This window comes from Mus caroli, chromosome 17, assembly GCF_900094665.2.
Source record: "Mus caroli chromosome 17, CAROLI_EIJ_v1.1, whole genome shotgun sequence".
NCBI lineage: Eukaryota > Metazoa > Chordata > Mammalia > Rodentia > Muridae > Mus > Mus caroli.
Window position 1 is genome coordinate 62,924,927 of NC_034586.1, and position 19,639 is coordinate 62,944,565.

General features: G+C 44.6%; 1 protein-coding gene across 7 annotated transcripts in view; it reads right to left on the reverse strand.

Annotated features, from left to right (window-relative positions):
- Ptprm (protein tyrosine phosphatase receptor type M) overlaps nt 1–19,639 on the reverse strand; it is a 682,149-nt gene that overhangs the window by 133,875 nt on the left and 528,635 nt on the right. For 4 of the 7 annotated variants that reach the window (XM_029470946.1, XM_029470945.1, XM_029470942.1 and 1 more), the window contains 5 exons: nt 16,093–16,244; nt 12,147–12,221; nt 11,951–11,977; nt 8,098–8,109; nt 7,198–7,385 (listed from right to left, as the gene is read on the reverse strand). In XM_029470946.1, the coding sequence (XP_029326806.1) occupies nt 7,198–7,385; nt 8,098–8,109; nt 11,951–11,977; nt 12,147–12,221; nt 16,093–16,244 (454 nt within the window). The remainder of the gene's footprint in view (nt 1–7,197; nt 7,386–8,097; nt 8,110–11,950; nt 11,978–12,146; nt 12,222–16,092; nt 16,245–19,639) is intronic. The other 3 variants (XM_029470944.1, XM_021185848.1, XM_029470943.1) reach the window with 2 other exon arrangements.

A 19,639-nucleotide genomic window follows, 5' to 3' on the forward strand; every position in this document is an offset into this window, starting at 1 on the left:
CTCCCACTCCAGGTGGTGCACAGTCACATGAAGGGGTTCTAGCAGCTCAGTTACACACAATGCTCTGTTTTCCACCTGCTTCGGTCTCTGCAAAAACCAACAGAGGAGATGCTGTGTAACTCCCCGGGGCCAGGGCTGGGGGCCAGGGTCAGGTGTCTGATGCTAGGCCTTCTAAGGATCCAGGGTTCATGTTCCCCAGCTTGGTACATCTGAGGTTAAGAAATTAGGGCTCCATCTTTGCAGAGAGCAGAGGTTTTCAAGTGGTGGTCTATTGGCTTTTCTAAGCAGGGAGGCAAGCAAAGAAAAAGCAGGCATGTTACAGGGTGGGAAGAGATTTCGGGGATAATTTTTTCTTAGGCTGCAAGGCTAACATGTGAAATAGTGTACTTCCGTATAACAGATCCAACCATTTGACTTGAAAATAGGGGAAAGATAAAAGGGGGAAGAGAGACAACTCAAATATTTACAATGGAACACCTAGGGGATGGCACATTTGAAGCAATTCCGAGCTCCTGAGGGATACTCATTTGCTGTAGTGTTTGACAGACTGTCTTCCCTCCCCTGCTTTAAACTGACTGAAGGAACAATCCCCACATTCGGTTACAAAATTAACCACCAGCATCTGCGCCCTGGAGACACATGAGGACAGTAAGCAGGAGAGGCCAGTGTTTTTCTAAATCCAGTGGGATGTATTAACATGTTATCTGGAAGAACAGTGTGCAAAGAATTACTTCTGTTTCTCCTAAGTTTGGACTCTAGCTATAGAAAAATGAACTTCCTCACCTCAGAGAGAAAGCAAAGGCTGTGTGTCTTGGGGTTGATCCATCTGGAAGGGCTATTTTTTTATCTCAATGGTACAGGTTGAGCAACGCACATTCTCTGAGAACGGTATGCTGCTTGCCTACTGAAGGCCACCGCCTTCCTGCTTGGCTCCTCAGAGGGATTCTGAACTAGTGACAAACCTCAGTGAACAAAGCCCTTGGGGATGAGGGAGAGCATGCCACAGGCTGACTACACGGGGTGGGGGCGTGGCTGCTTTGTCCCCAACACTGAGACCTTCCTGCTCTCAGTGCTAGGTCAAGTAGGAGGGTGGGTGGCCAAGCATACTCTTGTCTAGCACAGCAGCCATGTGGTCAAGGCAAGGCTCCAGGGTCACGGCACATCTCCCTTGCAATTTCAGGTAACAAGGGGCTGTCCAGTCTTCAGGGCTGGGTAGCTGAGTCCCACAATGCCCTGCCCCCACTCTCTAGAGTCCAGTTGTGGCCTTTCCCCATTTCTGGGGATCCTATGGATTTGTCCTCTGGGGGTCTGTCCAGATTGGTCATTGCTTTCCTGAAGAAAGAGTCTGGTCATTTCTCCTGGCGACATAAACAAACCTGCCCTTTGCACAGTCCTTTCACCCCAGGTCTTAGTCACTTGCTGCTGACAATATGTCATCTTTTGTTCAAGTGAGCATGCTTCTTCATTGTGATTCCTGTAGGGGCTTCTTTTGAATCAAATTATTATGTCGCCCTGGTGAGCTGTGCCATATGACTATCTTGTTAGAACAAAATCAAATACAGAGCCTGCACAGAGAAGGGCTCTGCTTCCTCTCCACAGCATGTTTCCTTCTTGTTTGGACACACTTCTGTTTGGCTACTTGCTTTCTAATGAAGCCTTTCTGAGTTCAGGGCAATTCTCAGGCATTGCTGACTTGGAAACCACAGAGAGCAGAGAAGCAGGGGGAAGCCACCATTCCAAGGGGTCTTGAATGAAGTGCGTGACTGGGTTTTCCTTGTTGATTGGAGAGAAGCAGAAAGAGCAAATGGCTGTGTGCAGGGAGTTGGGGCAGTGGCTGAGTAGTCATCTCTATCGTCCCCCTGCTCCCCACCTCCCCGGACATGGTTCAGAATGGAAGGCCTTCTTTGTTCCAGTGGGTTTGGAGGCTAAACATTCTGGCACATTTGGAATACTTTCTCCACAAATACATCCCCCCCTTTTTTTCCCTCATTCTCTTTTGTGTGTCTCCAAGAAATAACTTTTAGGAGACCAAGTTCCTTCTATGAGATAGCTCTCCATCCACACAAGGAGGAGCATGCCTACTTCCTGGAGTCTTCTCTGCTTCTCCTAGCGTGTAGACCGCCACATCAATACTTCTCATGCACAGCATCTTAAACCTTTTACTGATCATGACACTCATCAGGTATGGGGCTTCTCCAAAGCACTGATACTCTCTTGTTTTGTGTTTATATGGAATGTGCCCTATTTCAGCTTCTGTGGCAGGTTTTACTCCTGCTTTAAAGAAGAGTCACTTTTGTCCCAATTTGGATCAAGTGTACCCAAGTACACTTCACAGTACCCTGAACATATCCGGGTCATGCAGGTTGTTAGTAGAGGCATAGCCATTCTGACTTAGTTCCTTCGTCACACTGTGATCTTACAGCGGGTGGTCACTGAAGTGTTCCCAACACTGTGTGTCCATGGCAGTGGGCAACTTACCACGTTAAACTTGTTAGTAGAACATTTTGTCTTAAGCTCACTAACACTTTGAATGTTTTCTTACAAACACATGAAGGATTTCTGTATGCTAGATAAAAATCTCAGTCCTTATGATATATAGTACATGACTTAAATCTTCACATAACCACAAAGGGCTGATACTGCACTAATTTCATTTATGTATGAAGAAACTCAGGTTCAAAGAGGCTAGACAACTTGCCCAAGATTTGTAGGAAGCCTACTGTTCAAGGCATGAGTGAGAAGGGTATATCCTTAGATTTAGATTTACAGCTCTAAATCTAGTTGCCTTAGTCAGGGTCTCTACTGCTGTGACAAACACCATGACTAAAGCAACTTGGGTAGGAAAGGGCTTATTTGGCTTATGGTTCCACATCACTGTTTAGTACTGAAAGGAGTCAGGCCAGGAACTCAAGCAGGACAGGAACCTGCAGGCAGGACCTGATGCAGAGGCCATGGAGAGGTGCTGCTTACTGGCTTGCTCCTTATGGCTTGCTCAGCCTGCTTTCTTATAGAACCCAGGACCACTATCCCAGAGGGGACCCCTGCCCACAATGGGATGGCCCTCCCCCATCTATCACTAGTTAAGAAAATGGCCTACAGTCTTCTACCTACACCTGAATCTTATCAAGGCATTTTCTTATTTGAGGTTCCTTCCTCTATGATGACTCTAGTCTGCATCAAGTTGACATAAAACTACCCAGGATACAAAAAAGCAACCATTTAAAGTAAAGTTAAAGTTATTTAAAAAGCAACCATTTAAAGACTTTCCTTATCCACCCTAAGGATGAAGATTGTGTGGGGTTAGAAAAATCAGAATAAGAATATTTGCAGCCCTTTCTACTATATTCCAAATTCCCTGAAGCTTGGCTTTAATCACACACAGACTTAGCTACAAAACTTAAGGATTAGGTGCTAGAGACAAAACCAGGGCTGGTCAGGACTTTAGGTCTCATGTGAGATGCGCACTTTTGGAAAGCATCTCATCTGTAAATCTGCATAGGTTTGCCTACTCAATATCACTGCTTCAGACCAATTCCCTTACTTACAGACTACAGGGGATGCCAGTATTGGTCTGAATTGTCACATTAATGACAGCAGCAAGAGGTGAGTTACTGGGTGATGGGATTATTTGTATATTTCTGGTTGGGAACCTCACCTTCGACAGCTGAGCCAGTTGATGGAATTATTCCAAATAAAGTTTTCCATTTTTATATTTTGTTCAGTAGCTCCTCACCCATGAACTATTTCACATTTTCTTCTCTCCTTCCTTTTCTTTTTTTTAAAGAAATTGATTATTGATTTTGAGTTTCAAGAGTATTCGCTTTAAAACCATTTCCCTGATCACTGAATGGGTTGAGTGAAAGAGGAAGATTTTTTTTTTTGAAATTCATTAACAAACAGCATTTTATTTTAAGATATAACAAATCCTAATGAACTGTCAATCAGAGAATGTTTAAGATGAGTGTAAGATACCCTAGTCTATACCTGCAGATCAACAGTCCTCAGGAGATTAGAGTGGGAAATAAATTTTGCAGACATTCAGATATGCATTGCCCATAGTTTGTTACAGTAGTCACAAGGTAGGTATTTTTAAATAGTCCATGAAAAATTGGACTCAGCTATTTTATGAATTGTTATTTGAGCCTATAACTAATCTCTTTGACATTAACATCTTTAATAAACATTTGAGCAATATCTACATGCAGAATATCGGATAGAGCTAAGACAGCATCTCTATTCATTAGGCTTATGTTTTCTCAATAACCTAATTTTGTCTTTCATAAGATATTAATGCTTTTGGAAGTCTTATTCTTAATCCTATTAATTCCTAAGCTACCCTTTAAAAGTGCATGAGGCAATATGCAAAGGCTGTCAATTTCACTGAATTATACATTGAGCTACTAAGGGTGAATCTAAGAATTTCAGGGCTGCAGAAATACAGAACTTCATCTGGAAATGTTTTCAGGAATGAAATGAGACTCCAGGGACATAGTTGGGATTGGTCCCTGTGGTTTTGCCGACTTCTGATCTCAGATCACTGCCACCATACCATGGTGCATGTGTGGCTGGGCACAGCATGTCTGTGGCTGCTCTGGGTCACAGGCTATGGTTCAGCCACTGTTTGTGCCGTTTGTAGTGGATCTTTGATAATTAAGCTGGACAGAGAGCTCAGCCTAAGACCAAGCAGAGGTGACCAAAGCCAAGACCAAATTAAGGTGCCCTACAGTGAGATACAGAGCATTGCTTGGTACGCAAAGGTACTACTTTAATTCTAGTTCCAAGATTGTGGGAATAGCCAACCACTCTCTAATTGGATTTAAGGTGCACACCATAAAATGCACACACCTCACACTGGTAGGATGGACCATGGAAAACCAAATTCTTTTGCTACAGGGACACAGCTGCAAAATGACTCCTACTGACACTCTGCTATACTCATCCGCAAGTGCCCCACTCTGCCATCATCAGAGAAGCTTCCTCCTTCAGTAGATGGGAACTAACATGGAAATCCACTACTGCACAGTGTGCAGAGAGCGAGAGACTCTGGAGCACTCAGTTCTAGATGGGATGTCTCCATCATGCTAGGTAGAAATAGTGTGAAGTCCAGAGGGGATGAGCAACACCACGGAAATCACATCGTGAAGACACATAGGAACCCATAGAGACTGCAACAGCCTGCATGGGGCCTACATAGGTTCAAACCTGCCGAGGTCCCAGGACCACAAGGGGGATGTGGATGTGGGTTCCCACTTCTAACCAAGAAGCTGTCTGTAACAGAACCCTGCATGCAAAGGAAAACGTTTTCTCTAATGGAATCTTCCATATTAACCACACAGAAGGAGTGGCCCCATACCCAGTAATAGTTGGCTGACACATAACAAACCCAATGGTATTTTTGTCTCATATTGCTTTGTTTGGATGTATTTTTTTTTTATCTTACTGGTCTTTTGTTTGTGTCATTCGTTTTTTTGGTTTTGTGCATTATTTTGTGTATGTGTGTTTCTTGTTTTGGGTTTTGCTAGTACCCCGGAGCTCTTGACTCTAGCTGCATACGTATCAAAAGATGGCCTAGTCGGCCATCACTGGAAAGAGAGGCCCATTGGACTTGCAAACTTTATATGCCCCAGTACAGGGGAACGCCAGGGCCAAAAAATGGGAATGGGTGAGTAGAGAAGTGGGGGGGAGGGTATGGGGGACTTTTGGGATAGCATTGGAAATGTAATTGAGGAAAATATGTAATAAAAAATATTAAAAAAATAAATAAAAAATAAAACATGGGAAAATTTAAAAAAAAAGAAAGAGAGGACATGAAGGGGCACAGAGTTGGGTGGATGAGGGGTTGGGGTGATCTGGGTGGAGTTGGGGGAGGGAAAACTCATGATCAGAATATATTGTATAAAACACTTGTCTTAAATTACGAAAGAAAAGCACAAAATCATTAAACACATGCATTATCTCCTCCAATATTTGGCACCAAGTTTTGAAAAGTCTGCTGGATCCCCTTCTGCCACTCTGGTGTGGCTAGTGTGGTGTACATCTCTGAGGTCATAGCATGCTTCACAATGTCAACCGCGGAGCCCCAGGACTTGGATGTCTCTCTATGAAAACTGCCGCGTGCCTGTTTCCCACAAGGTGCTGACTGGTGTTCTGCCAGATCCCGAGACTCCGTAATGCAGATTCCTATCTTTCTTAAAGCTGACAACCCCAAGACAGGCTAGAGGAGCCGCCTCTGGGTACTTTGCTGGTGTAAGCACCAATAAAACCATTAGATAACAAAGAGGGACTCCACTAATCGCAACAACACTCTACTGCCAGGTGAGAGGTTTGTCAAACATGAGAGGATTCTATACATAAAGGTTTGATTAAAACATATTCCAAGGCTTAGAAATCCACTCCTATTTAGGTCTGCTTCTATTCTGAGAAATCATGCTCTTCACAATGGCCACACGCTTATACTATGCTATGCTATATTATATTATATTTATTATATTACATTACTTTTTTGCGTTTCTAACACAAAAATCAATGTAAGCTTCCTACTTTCTCCACACACCTGCACACGCACCCTCAGTGGACGGTGTGCTACTTTGTGTTAAATGTCGTGAAGTCAGAAAATTTCCTCTAGATTCTGGAATGAGCTTCTAGCAAACTCTGCTTGATGACTGAGGCTGAGAGGGAAGGAAACTCCGTACTTTATGTAGGGTAGGAGGATGCTATGGTCCCAGAAGAGCCTCTGGCAGGTGCCCTCTGGAACATCCCTACCAGCGCTATACACCCTTGGATGCTGAAACTACAGAAGGTATAGCCATGACAACAGCCAGTCCTTCCTACTGTCTGCTCTTTACAATGCGACTCCCATAGTTGGTCTACAGTGGCTTTAAGTGGACACTTTCTTCCTGAGACAGTCATAGAACTTGGATTTAACTTTGTGCTTAGCTGCAGGAAAACAGTTGAGAGGGAGGAAGAAGAGGAGGAGCAAGGGCTAAAGGAGGAGGAGAAAGACAGCCTGCAGCCAGTGGATGTTTCTGCACAAGGAAGTAAAATGTGAAGTGGTTTCCCTCTCCCACTGAACACACTCGAACTTGGTCTAAGTCTCACCCCCATCTGGTCCTCTGCCTGGCATCTCAAGGATCCATGCATGCAGCCATAACATGCATTCCTTAACATGCAGCCAGCCAGCTGCTGGCCCAGGCTCACCTCATACTCCTCCTTGAAGCCATAGCCCTCAGCGCACTTCATCTGAGTGATGTGTTGGAGGAGGTCTGCCACACGGATGGCCGGGTGAAGCTGCCCAGTCTGGTAAGGCACATCTGCGGCCTCGCGTTTCTTATAAGTATGGGGCTGTGCCAGGCTGCTGGTGTCGCTGGCCATTGTGTGGGTCTCATCTGGAAAGGAAGACAAAGGAGAGAAGGAGGTGAACCAGAGGGCCGAGTCGGGACCACGGGGCGCTAACAAGCTGGCTGCCGACATCCCTCCACTGTAGGATGGTTTAGCCAGAAAACAAAAGTTACAATTTGTAGGTTTAGGTAGGATTGGCAATATGCTAGAAATGAGGCAGGGGTGTTTGCTTTTACAAAGCAGTCCAAACGAGATATTGCTTCCGCAAAGCTCACTGACAAACGCTCCTTCTAGCATTTCTGTGGTAAAAACTGGTGAAAGTTTCGATCTGAAACTTTATCAAGACCTGGTGCAAAGGCAGGCTTGTACACTTCCAAATGTTACCTAACTCACTTGTGTGATGAAATAAACGAACTCTACAAATGTTCTGTGAGCAAAACAAAAGTGCACAAAATGGTTTGGCATCGAAAGCTAGCGGTGGGATGGGCACTTAGTTTAGGAAATCAAAGGAGAGAGAGAAAAAAAAAACAAGAGGGAGACTGGTTTGGGAGTGATGTTTCAATGAGTCACTTTGCATGCTCTGGGATCAGAAAACTTAATGAAACACTGCGGGCCAACGCATCACACATAGGATGGTATAGGACAGCAAACATGCAGGCCAGCACAGGGCAGCACACTGGCTCTGTCAGGTCTGTGAGTAAGACACACACTCCCACACTCCCTCCGCAGTTTCTCCAAGGGGCCGGTTGGGGAACTTACCATTGATTGGCACTTTAAATCGGATCAGGAGAGAAGAGGAGGAGAAAAAGGAGACAGGACGTAAGCAACAGTCTGTGTGGATAACTACAGGCAATTCTACTATGTGGTTTAGCCTTCCAGTAAACTCTTTCTCGAGAGACGGTCAGAGAGGGCGGAGCCTAAACTCTGCCATCAAGTTAGGGTGGAGTTCTCTCATTTAGGCACCCAATAACATAAAGGAGATTAAAATTAGTATAAAATTGCTTTTCATCCCCCATAAACTGAGAAATAACTAAATAAAGGCTATTTATATACATTTGTCTTTTAAATTTCTTGAGCAAAGCCAATCAAATTGTACTAGAAAATTAATGTCAAAATTTGGTCAAAGGAGCCCAAATAGGCTCTCTTTTAATGGCTCACAATTGGTAAATTAGATTGATGAATGGCAACAGTGTTATCTACTAAAAATTGTTTGAGTCAGACGTGTTCAATTGAGGCTATTCGATTAAGAACTTTTCTCTGGGTTAACTCCTTAAAAATGCTGAATCCTTCTCATTGTTTCAGGAACTAGGCAGGGTTTTATGAAATCACAGTGCCGAGTCACTGGAAAGGAGATAGCAAATCAATTTGACATGTAAGTAATAAATATATATGAGGAAGGATGGGGATGTTTGGGAATTTCAGATTATATAGTAAACAGGGGTTTCAGCTATAGTTGTTCTTAATGATTTTTTTTTTGGCGGGGGGTTGTTGTTCTACTTAAACGCTTAGTCCTAAGGAACTTAGTGCCTGTCCTGCAACCCTGCTCTGTATGCATTGCAAAGCCCCTGGGGATGCATGGTATGGAGGGTGATACACAGGGGTGGAGCTATGTCGCCGTTGCGGAAATGGCACCCCACTCACTACAAGGCGGCTAAAGACACAAAAAGAAACAAAATAAAAAAAGGGTGAGAAGCTGATTTCATGATTTGTTTTTGCTTTTCATTTGGATTTGCTTTGACATTTAGCAAGGTCTATGTTCCCATCTTAATAGTCACCAATACCCCCCCTGGGAATCTGCATATCAGATCTGCTTGTTGGCAACTGCCAAGAGTTATCAGCTGGGACACAGGATCCCTGCTGATGTACTCAATCCACGGGGCTCTTAGTTCCTCTGGGAGAGAAGCTCTTCTCTGTATAAATACTAAAAGAAATGGAACATTAATTACTTTCCCCTCTGTGCCTCTCTTGTTCTCTTCGTTTTTATACTTTGTGTAGTGAGTACCATTAATTTGCCTTTCATTGTGGCTGAGCAGAACCACCACCTAAGAGACGCAGGCATTTTCAAGTGGATACACCAGGAATCTGGTGATGCTCTGCTCCCAGGCCTGGCTGTTTTTAGAGTTTTAAGGCCTCGGAGCCACAGTTGTTGCCAATGTTGCCTGTGTTTCTCCATCGAGTGTTGATGCTTTGGCCTCATCTTTAGAATGGGACACCTTTTCAGCCATCTCCACACCACTACCTCCTCCAGAGAGAGCTGTTCTCTGACACAGATGTGTCCACGGGAACTTGTGTGCCATGTCTATTGGGAAACTGGGTCACCTCTCCTCCTAGAAATTCCCGACTCTATGAACGTGAACAATTAATCAGCTTTCTCTGACCGCTGAGATGATTTATTACTGATAAACAGCACCCCATGTCATCTGTTTTCTATATTAAAAAGTTACCCAGCAACAATTTTCTAAAATTAAAAATAATGTCTTAGAGGAAAGAATCAGGAAGGTTTCTGAATATATTAATTCCAATGATGTTCTCGGAATTGAAAATTAATTCGATACTCATTCATGAATTAGTTGAAAATACTGACTTGGAATGGATGCTGTGTTTTTGAGACAGAGGTGGCTCAATCATTTATTGTCTACCATCAAATTGTCTGTCTGTCTATCTGTCTCCATCTATCCATCCATTCATTTGTTTTCACAAGCAAATGAGGTAAAATAGACTTAAATTCTCCATGAGAACTGGGTCTTTACAAGTGAAAATGAAACATTAACATAGTAGAGAGATAACTTGTGCTGAGCCTAACAAACAGCCCTTCTTGTTTCAGTGTAAATCGTAACTGATCTATCCCTGCAAAGGACTCAAGCTCCTCTTCCGGTGGTTTCCAGGGGTAACCAGATCCTGGGGTTCTACCACAGTTTCCAAATCCCACCACTTTTCCCATTGTTTTCTACTGCACAGATTTTACCAGAAAATAGTTATCTGTGCATGTGATAGACTTACTGTGTTCACACCAGTTTTGAAACTTGAATTGTCTGTTCGAGTCATGCTTTCTCAGAACAGGGAGCTTAATCGACTTCAAAAGATGTCATTAATGTTCCTAATAATAAAGGCAGTGGCTTTGGAAAAATGGTATTTGTTTAATAAGCTTATCTTCACCCTGCTGTGAAATCTGAATGCTTTCTTCCCTATGACAGTGCGAGACTCAGCCCTCCCCACCCATGGTTCCTCCAGGATGAGAGCTACAAGGGAACCTGGGATGTGAATGCCTCCGCCACCTCGTGTGCTGATCTTCACCCACCCAGTGACTTCACAGATGGCTCTGCATGGAGACCTCAATGTCAGCGTGCATGAAATGAGACTGTGTCCCTCACCTGTGAGAAGGGTTTAAAACCAAGCACCCCCTTTGTAGTTGGCATTAGAGCCTGAATGGGGGCTGCATCGGACCTCAGAATAACCACTTCGAATATTCTGCTCCATACTCTACCTTAGCTCTCCCCCTTAGGCAACCAATTTGCTTAAGCCAAAAAAAAAAAAAAAAAAAAAAACCCTCCAGTATGAAGACCAAAGTCACCCTTCTCCTTGGAAACTTGAACAACTGTGAGAACTGAGAAACACAGAGGGGAGTTGTGGGGTACTGAGGCCTAGTGAAGAGAGTCAGGAAGAAGAAGTTGAAGCTGAGGATGAAGCTCTGACTACAGTGAACCATTATATACCTGGAAGTCGAGTTTGTTGTGCTCCTTTCCCGGAAGGTTAGTGGTAGAAAGAGAACACAGCCAGGACACGCTCGGGTTACATATGCGTCTCAAACGCCACAGCAGCCCATGCTTGTCTGCTTAGCACAGCCAGGTAATGCCATGTCTCCTCACCCTTCTTACACTGTACAAGCGGGACCTTTTTTTCCTGTAACCCCCTGCTGGGAATATTTCATACTTTAAATGCATTCTGCCCCATTGGGCTAACATTTCAGATCATTTCTTGGGACATCTGACAGATAACAAAGTACATGATGCTAAAGCGCCCTCCTGCCATTCTGCCGTTCAGAACATCAGTTCCGTTAAAATTCCACTATGTGATAGACAGCGTGGCTGGGGGGCGGGGGTGTCTTGGATGGACGGGCAGGGGGTCTAGACCCTGCTGTGATCACTGCACTGCGTCGGGGAGGCATCATTAGGAAAATGCTATTTTTGAAATTGGCGTTTTTCTTTCTTTTTTTTTTTTTTTAGTGCTTAGAGAGATAAGTGAAAATAATGAGCAGCCATTTCCACTTTTATGACTGTCACATTGGACAGGATTCAGCTCTGGAAAGTACACAGCTGAGTGATGACGTGTCGTTCATCTCCCCCCTGGGATCAGAGCTGACATTAAATTCTGAACACAGAAAAGGGGAGCCCTCTGGTATTACCCTACCCGCCACATGCAGCAAATCCTTCCTGCCAGTGGAGACCTCAGAGGAAGACTCATCGCCTGCCCCATGCCCCTAGCTCCATCCCACCCCATGCCCCGCTTCTAACCATGGTATCATGCACGGTACAAGCTCCAGTCTCCTCTAGGGGACAGCTGATTTGTCTCAGTCACTCCTGAAATAAACTTTGGGAAAGGGAATCATTCTCACCTAAGATTGCAGTTGGCACAAATGGGTCTGTCATACATCGTAAGCAGGGCAGTGCAGAGAGAGTAAAAAGAGAAAGAACAGTAAATGACTGATGAACAGTCCCCAACTTCCCCAGCAAAGCCACCGGAAGCTGAGGCTTCACATCAAGCAAAAAAGCCCAAGTGGCACAAGGACGCACGGTGGCCCAGCCCGTTACCTGGGTAATAGGAATTCGGCACCGATGTGCTCAGCGTGTTTGTTTTCATTGTAAAGGATGATGGCGAGGACACAGCTGTGGAGAGAGAAAAAGGCAGGTCAGAGGCCACGGGCAGGTTGAATTTGGAACCTAGGACCTTCTAGAATCATGGCAGCTGGTCCATGTGAAGGTAGACCACTCACGTGGAGGAGCCTCTGGGATTCGTTGAAGTCCACGTGGTGAATGCCACCATTCTCAGTAGTTTCCGGGTCATCCCTTATCCGTTTTAGGAGACAAACCCTTTTTCTGATCAGACAAAGACTCCTCTTATCCCATAATGGAAAACACCTATAAGCGGCCACCACATTGAATGTGGAAACCCAAGAGGTTTATTCGTTTGGAACGTTTGCCTTGCACTTTGTGACTGTGCTTCTGCTCTGAGCTGGGGTTTATGAATACAAATGTGGGAATAAGTCAATATGGGGCTCCTGATGAACGAAGGGAATGGCAGTGTTATGGGACTTTGCTAAACATCCTCTATTTTTTCATATTTTGAACATTTGGGTTGCTGAAACCTGGCTCATAAAAGTGAGGTTGATTTGTGCTGTACTGAAAAAGGAAACCACTTTTCCTATGTTGCCCTTTTAGTCTTTACTACGACGACGACTACTACTAAATAGTAATACACTTCTTTGGATCATTTCTCTGAAGAGCACATGACCATCACACTGTCTCTTTGCCTCTATTGCTCAAAGGAAAGGTCAAGCCCTCTGATTAATTGAGTCCACTGAAGATGGGCATTTCCAATTTTGCCGGTAGAATGTTCACTCTCTTCTGCATCCCAAATTGGTAATTAGACACACTTTCACTTCACTAAAGTGTGGGGACTGATGTCTGCTCAGGGTAGTTCAACATCACCACCCATGGCTCCCATCATCACCCATGGCTACCATCACCACCCATGGCTCCCATCATCACCCATGGCTACCATCATCATCACCCATGGCTACCATCACCACCCATGGCTACCATCACCACCCATGGCTCCCATCATCACCCATGGCTATCATCATCATCACCCATGGCTACCATCACCACCCATGGCTCCCATCATCATCCATGGCTCCCATCACCACCCATGGCTCCCATCACCACCCATGGCTCCCATCATCACCCATGGCTCCCATCACCACCCATGGCTCCCACAGTTCTCCTAAGCACTTCAGGGATTTATTTGATGCTGAGTGCCCACAGAGATTCACACAACATCTCATCACCCTATCCGTGGCAGTGCTATGGGTCCTTGTAATTCCTCAGGTTGTAACCATTTTGATGGCGTGTTAAGGTATTTTAGTTGTCAGAAGCAATCCCCACTGTAAAGGGAAGTGCCTTTACTCATGGTCATATTTCCAAACGGCAGATATGCCAGGGACAGAGGGAGGAGCAGAATCCAGGCTGCCTGTTAGTTACCAGGTTAATTCCCTAAACTAGAGAAGGGTCACATTTATGCCCAGCTTTGGTAAGTTGCCAGGAAAGCAGCAGTTGATAGAAAGAAGAACTAAAGGCATTGTACACTTATAAACTACGCAGGTGCTGAGCACAAGGCCAGTTGATCTTCTGGAGCAGCCATTTTTTATGTGTTTGGCAAATGTGTGAGAGGCAGATACAAAGTAACTATGCTTATTTCTACTTTTGGGTTAAAATACATTTGTTTATGAGTATTCAAATCCACCTTTGTGCCAAACGTTTGTCTTTAAGTATTCATACAGAGCCCATTCTCCTTTCCTATATTCTACATTCCCCTTATTATGGTATAGTGAAGAGGAAGGCATCTCTCATATTAGTTTTGGTGGACAGATTACACCTCACTCCCATAAATGAATTCCTCCTTACTTTTAAATTCTCCAGCCTTTTTTTTTTCTCCTCCTATCTCATTTTAAAAAGTAACTCACCTCACAGCTTCTAGAACTTTCTGAGTGAGAACTTGCAGGTATGTATATCTGCATGGTGTGCATTCGTGCCAGTGTGTGTGTGTGTGTGTGTGTGTGTGTGTAGCCCAAGCATCTTCATAAACTCTCCTTGGGATTGTTTCCCTAGTAGCTTTAATTGGGAGGGGATGAATAGAGTATTGTGAAAACGTTTACCCTGTCAATGAAACTGTTAGAGACTTTTCATGCCTAAAAAAAAGGAGGGAACAAGTTCTTCTGCCTCGTTCACTGAGTAGAGGGTCAAAGAATTCCAAGGGATGGGTCAGTCAGAGGCTGCATTGGCAAAGCGTGGTCCTCAGCGGTCTCGCAGCAACAGACCAGAATAGAGCTAACTGCCCAGTTAGACTTCCTGTCCAGCAGTGATGTTCCCCCTGGAGTTCAAACTGGAAACATCCCATGGTTATTAGTTTTGTTTCTGTCCTTGGAGTGGGTCATTACAGGAAAACGGATTCCTGAGAACCTGACAGTGAAGTGAAAGTGAGGAACCTTCTGAGTGGTCTCTTCCGTCCCTCTCCATACCTTTTTGTCTTCTGGGGGGGGGGTTCTCATATGTTTCACATATGTCTCACATAAGCTGGATACGTGTTCTCCCCTGAGCCGTGTCCCCCATCCTGTGTGGTCCCTTGTATGCTGATGCATAGAGAATAGCTGCTATTATGCAAATTCTAGCTCTGTGTGTATTTAAAGTGCCCCCACCATCTGATTCAAACAATCAAAGGCAGGATACTTCAATTTGGAGCTAGGTCAGCATGTATGGATTTTTAAAATATATATATAATTTTTTTTAGTGATTAAAACAAGTGTTTTTCTGCTACAAAAAAGCAGAAAGACATGGAAGAGTTTATTACGATGACACACCAGTTTCTGCACCCTGAATGTCATAGGGGGCCGAGAACCCAAGAGTGCTGCCCTCCTAGGTCAGAGCAGTGCCTGGCAGGCTGGGTGTGCAGGCAGCTCACTCGAATAGGGGGAGAAAAGGCAGGGCAATGGCAGCCACTCTAATCAGAAGAAGCAGTCTGTAGAAGCTAAGTGAGCTAAGTAACAGGCTTGTGAGGCTTCTGAGGCACAGCTGAGCTGAGCGTACCTTAGTCCCAAGGGAAGAAAGGCTACAGCCCAGTATCATCTATCCTCTGGCCAAAAGGCTTGGTCAGGTGAGCAGCACACACCATCCATGCCTATGTATCTGTGATGCCCTAGACTCCTATCAGGCTTTCTGTGCACTGCTTTGTTCATACCTGTGCTGTTCTGACCCACGCTGAGGACATCCTGATCATACAGGAGGTACCTGTGGTCATAAGTATGGATGGCTTTCCCACAAAGAAAGGACTTGATGAGTGCGTGCCATGAACTACAGCATCGGGCCCAGCTCTGGGCTCTAACGCTGGTCACTGGCCACATAATCAGGGATGGAAAAAATGTGTTCCTTTGGTACTTCAGATAAACAATTGAATTGCTGATCTCCAGAAAAGCTGCCTGCATGGAGATCACAGGTGGGCTCAGGTAGGCATTGGCTAGCCCACGCGATGCCAAGCTTGAGACTCGCTGAAGCTCATTTTAATTTATTAATTGCCGCTAATTGCCCTATAATAAAGGCAGAGACTGTCGGCTGAACAAACAAACAATTAACTTGTTAGTGCCATTTAATGACCCGTTTCACAACAGACTTCCCTGGTGGCATTCCACACCTGGCTTGCTTACAAATGGGATCTAAGCAACCAAAGGGGTGAGGGGGAAGCAGGTGCGTGCTCAGCCAGAGGGGAGGGAGCCTTTGTGTCACTGCTCTCAGAGAACTGAAAGACATTCATTTCCCATGGATCCCTGGGCTCCTTAGGTCCCAGTACCTTTAGAGAAACACCTTCTCTAAACATAGGCATAGAGGCTAGAGGAAGCAGTTCTGTGTAAGAGGATTTGGGGCTTTAATCCCATGGAGCTACCAGAACCTGGTCTTTAGGTGACAGCCATGCTGTGGGGGCACTTACATCTCCCATTAAGGTTGTGTGTGCCCATGAAAGAGAAGGCTTCGTCGCAGTTGGTGCCTTGCTCAGCATAGCTCTTGTCCATAGAATTCACCATCACTGTCATCTCCTGCCGGGTGCTGCTCATCGTCTCCTTCCTCTTCTTGGCCAGTTTCCTTGGGACAAAGAGTTTCAGTTATGTGGACGTGCATGCAGACAGAAGACAGAGTCATGGCACAGGTGCTCACTGGTGTTCAGGAGTGACTGCATTCCTTCTTGCAATGATTTATGTGCCTTACACATGTGAGGTTCCCTGTCAGGTTTCACAGAGAGAGAAGCATCCACTGTCTCTGATAACAACAGTAAGAACAGCAGCAGCAGCAGCAACAACAACAACAACGATAAGCTGGAAAAATCAAAGAGTGCTTTCCATACAACAAACGAATCCCAAATAACCAGAATCATTAGAAGATTCTGTCAACATCTGTTGGCTGATTAAACTCCTAGAGTCACTAGCTTCTTACGAAATAACTGAGACAGAGTGTCAAAGAGAAGATTCTAATAAATATTTGCCAGGCAAAATTGGACTACGGGTTCTCAATTTGTGATTTGGCTCCACCCCACTAACCTGCAATTCTTAGGTGTTGAAATGACATTGGCCATAGCCAACGTAACTTCCAGCTGGGATAACTTGTCCCCATTCCTTCCCTCATCAGGAGGAAATGCAGGGAACCTGACCTCCTCGTCCTACTCCCTAGCCATGCAACACTCGTTTAAAGTGATGGCTACCTACCTGAAAATCCTGAAAACCCCAACGGAAAATGATGTAAAGCAGCAGATAAAACATCTATCTGAAGATCTTCTCACCAGAGATTATGTACCCAGAACAGACAAGGATGGAATCCCAAATACTTTAGAAGACAGTGAGGTAGTGAAGAGATGCCAGACGACCGTAGCATTGGCAACCCCATCCTGCTGTCGAATAGTTTCTCCTAGGGATTGCTCATCAACAAGACCAGGACAACGACAATTTCACAGGCATGCTAACATGGAAGCAGGCAATTTCCTGGGTTCCCAACCAAAGAACTGGAGGCAACCAATGACTGCTAGGAGGAGAGCCAGCTTCTCCAGAGATGAGCCTCTTGTCTAATATAGCATGGTCAGCCTTGAACCATAAGCACAGCATGGTCAACCTTGAACCATAAGCACAGTGTAGTCAGCTTTGAACCATAAACAGAGCATGGTCAGACTTGAACCGTATGTGTATGACAAAAATGAACACAGCAAGTTTCATTTCTATATTTGCACATACATATACATATGATCATCACATATGATCATCATCATCAAAGGGAAAGAGGCTAGCAACTTGAGAGTGGGGGAACAGGGGAGAAACTGGTGGGAGGGAGGGGGAAGTGATGTAATTCTGTTTCAATATATTTTTATAAACATACAAAACACTTTTGAAAAGAAAGGAGAAAAAGAAAAAAAAAGAAAAAAGTATTCAAATGCTGCCTAAGCAGCCATCAGTATGTAAAATGGAAAATGGCAGCTATTCCCAGTAAATCATCATGCCGCCGATCGACCTAGGATGCAGCAGAATTGAAAATGACCCCCATCATCACAACCACACCCATGTCAGGTGATTGCCACTGCAGCGGAGGGCGCTAGAACAGGAGACCATATGGATAATCTTTATTATCATTTCTAAGTGATGCATAAGCCAAATGCTTTCTTGCCTGTAGTTATAATCATCTTTTAATTCTATATTTTGAAGGAAGAACAGCTCCAAGATTAATTTGCCCTTTTAATTGCTAAAAGTTGGTGGAACAGAAGACATTTATTTGAGACAGATGAGAGAAAAATCTCATAGAGTGTCTAAGGAAGGGAGACATGATGAGCAGAATGAGGAGTCAGCCAGGGTAACCTCACCGGGCACTGCCCAGACATGCTGTGTGGGAGCCAGCATTAGGCCTGCCTGCTGTCAGTCAATCATCAGCTGCAGACATTAGGCCTGCCTCCTGTCAATCATCAGGTGCTCTGCATTAGGCCTGCCTCTTGTCAATCATCAGGTGCTCTGGGCAGAGACTACTTTATTGCTGATCTCCCCAAAACACCAGTTCCTAGAGATCATTCTTAGGGCAGGTCCTCCCTGGAACACTGAAGTAGAGGACTGAGAGAGGGAATGAAATATAGTAATTGCCCAACTTCCAAACCTGCACTTTATGAATCTCAAAGATCCTTAGTAATTAAAAGAAGATAGAAAGGTTCCTATCAATATCTGTAAATAGATGATTTTTAAGAAATAAGAGAAAGGTCTTAAGGGTTTCCAGGCAGCAAGCTGGAGCCAGAAGTCATCACTCTCTTCAAACAACAGCCAAAGCAGGACAGAATACAAACTGACTCTTAGATCTACTGGAGGGCTGAGAACCCAGGGGAACTGCTCTCCCCAAACCACGGTAACTATGGGCAAACAAGGAGCTCACAACTCAAAGGAGAGAAAGTATGTGAGTGGAAAACCTCTAGGAAACCAAATTAGCAAATTTAAATAAATGGTATTTAATTGATAAGAGGATTCACTGTGATGAACATACAGCTGGGGTTACAATGTGGACAGGGGTTTAGAGAATGTAGTCTCTATGGTGCCATGGGTGGGGAAGAGAGACAGGAACCAAAGAAACGCTTGAAGTAGCCGTGACTCAGCACTCTCCAAAGCTCAAAGGGCAAATGCTACTGCATTCACATCCAAGAAATCCAGGGAGCACTAGGAAGTGCAAGTCTGACATATCTATAGCTACCATATGCAGATAACAGCAAATAAACTGAAACAAAAATAATCCTAAAAGAAGATGAAGAAGTCAGGAAGTGGTGGCGCACGCCTTTAATCCCAGGATTTGGGAGGCAGAGGATTTCTGAGTTCGAGGCCAACCTGGTCTACAGAGTGAGTTCCAGGACAGCCAGGACTACACAGAGAAACCCTGTCTCGGGGAAAAAAAAAAAGATGAAGAGGGCAAACATGGTTCCCAGTGGGAGCAACAAAGTGAGGGTGATGTTCTCAGAAACCTGCTCAGACTACAGAGTGGGTGAAATAGTCAAAGAAGTGTGAACTCGACCAACTTAAAATGCTCCATTCTACCAAGTTATCCTTGAGCAATGGGGAAATAAACCTTGGGAGTCACATGAAAGTTGTGGAATTTGTTGCTAGCATGCTCTTCTTAGAGAAAATGTTAAAAGTACTTAGGTGTCCTGGTCCACTACCCGGACCTGTCTGTACACTGGTCCCTCATTGTGCCTGTTTACACAACTGAGAGGTGCTCACAAATTCTCCACTCCCAGCCATCCTACACCACCTTGAGTATAATACACATCCTGTCTTCTGAAAACAAGGATATCCATTATTCTTAAGAACAGTTTGTACTAGAGCCAAATATTTGACATGCCTGGAATAGGGCTCACAGTGACATTGCTCTTAGGTTCAATAACTAACAAGGATGAACAAAAGAAGCAATGGTACATCCATTGCAGGCCCTGACTGGGCTACCAAACCTCATCATCAGAGCTGGGCAGATAG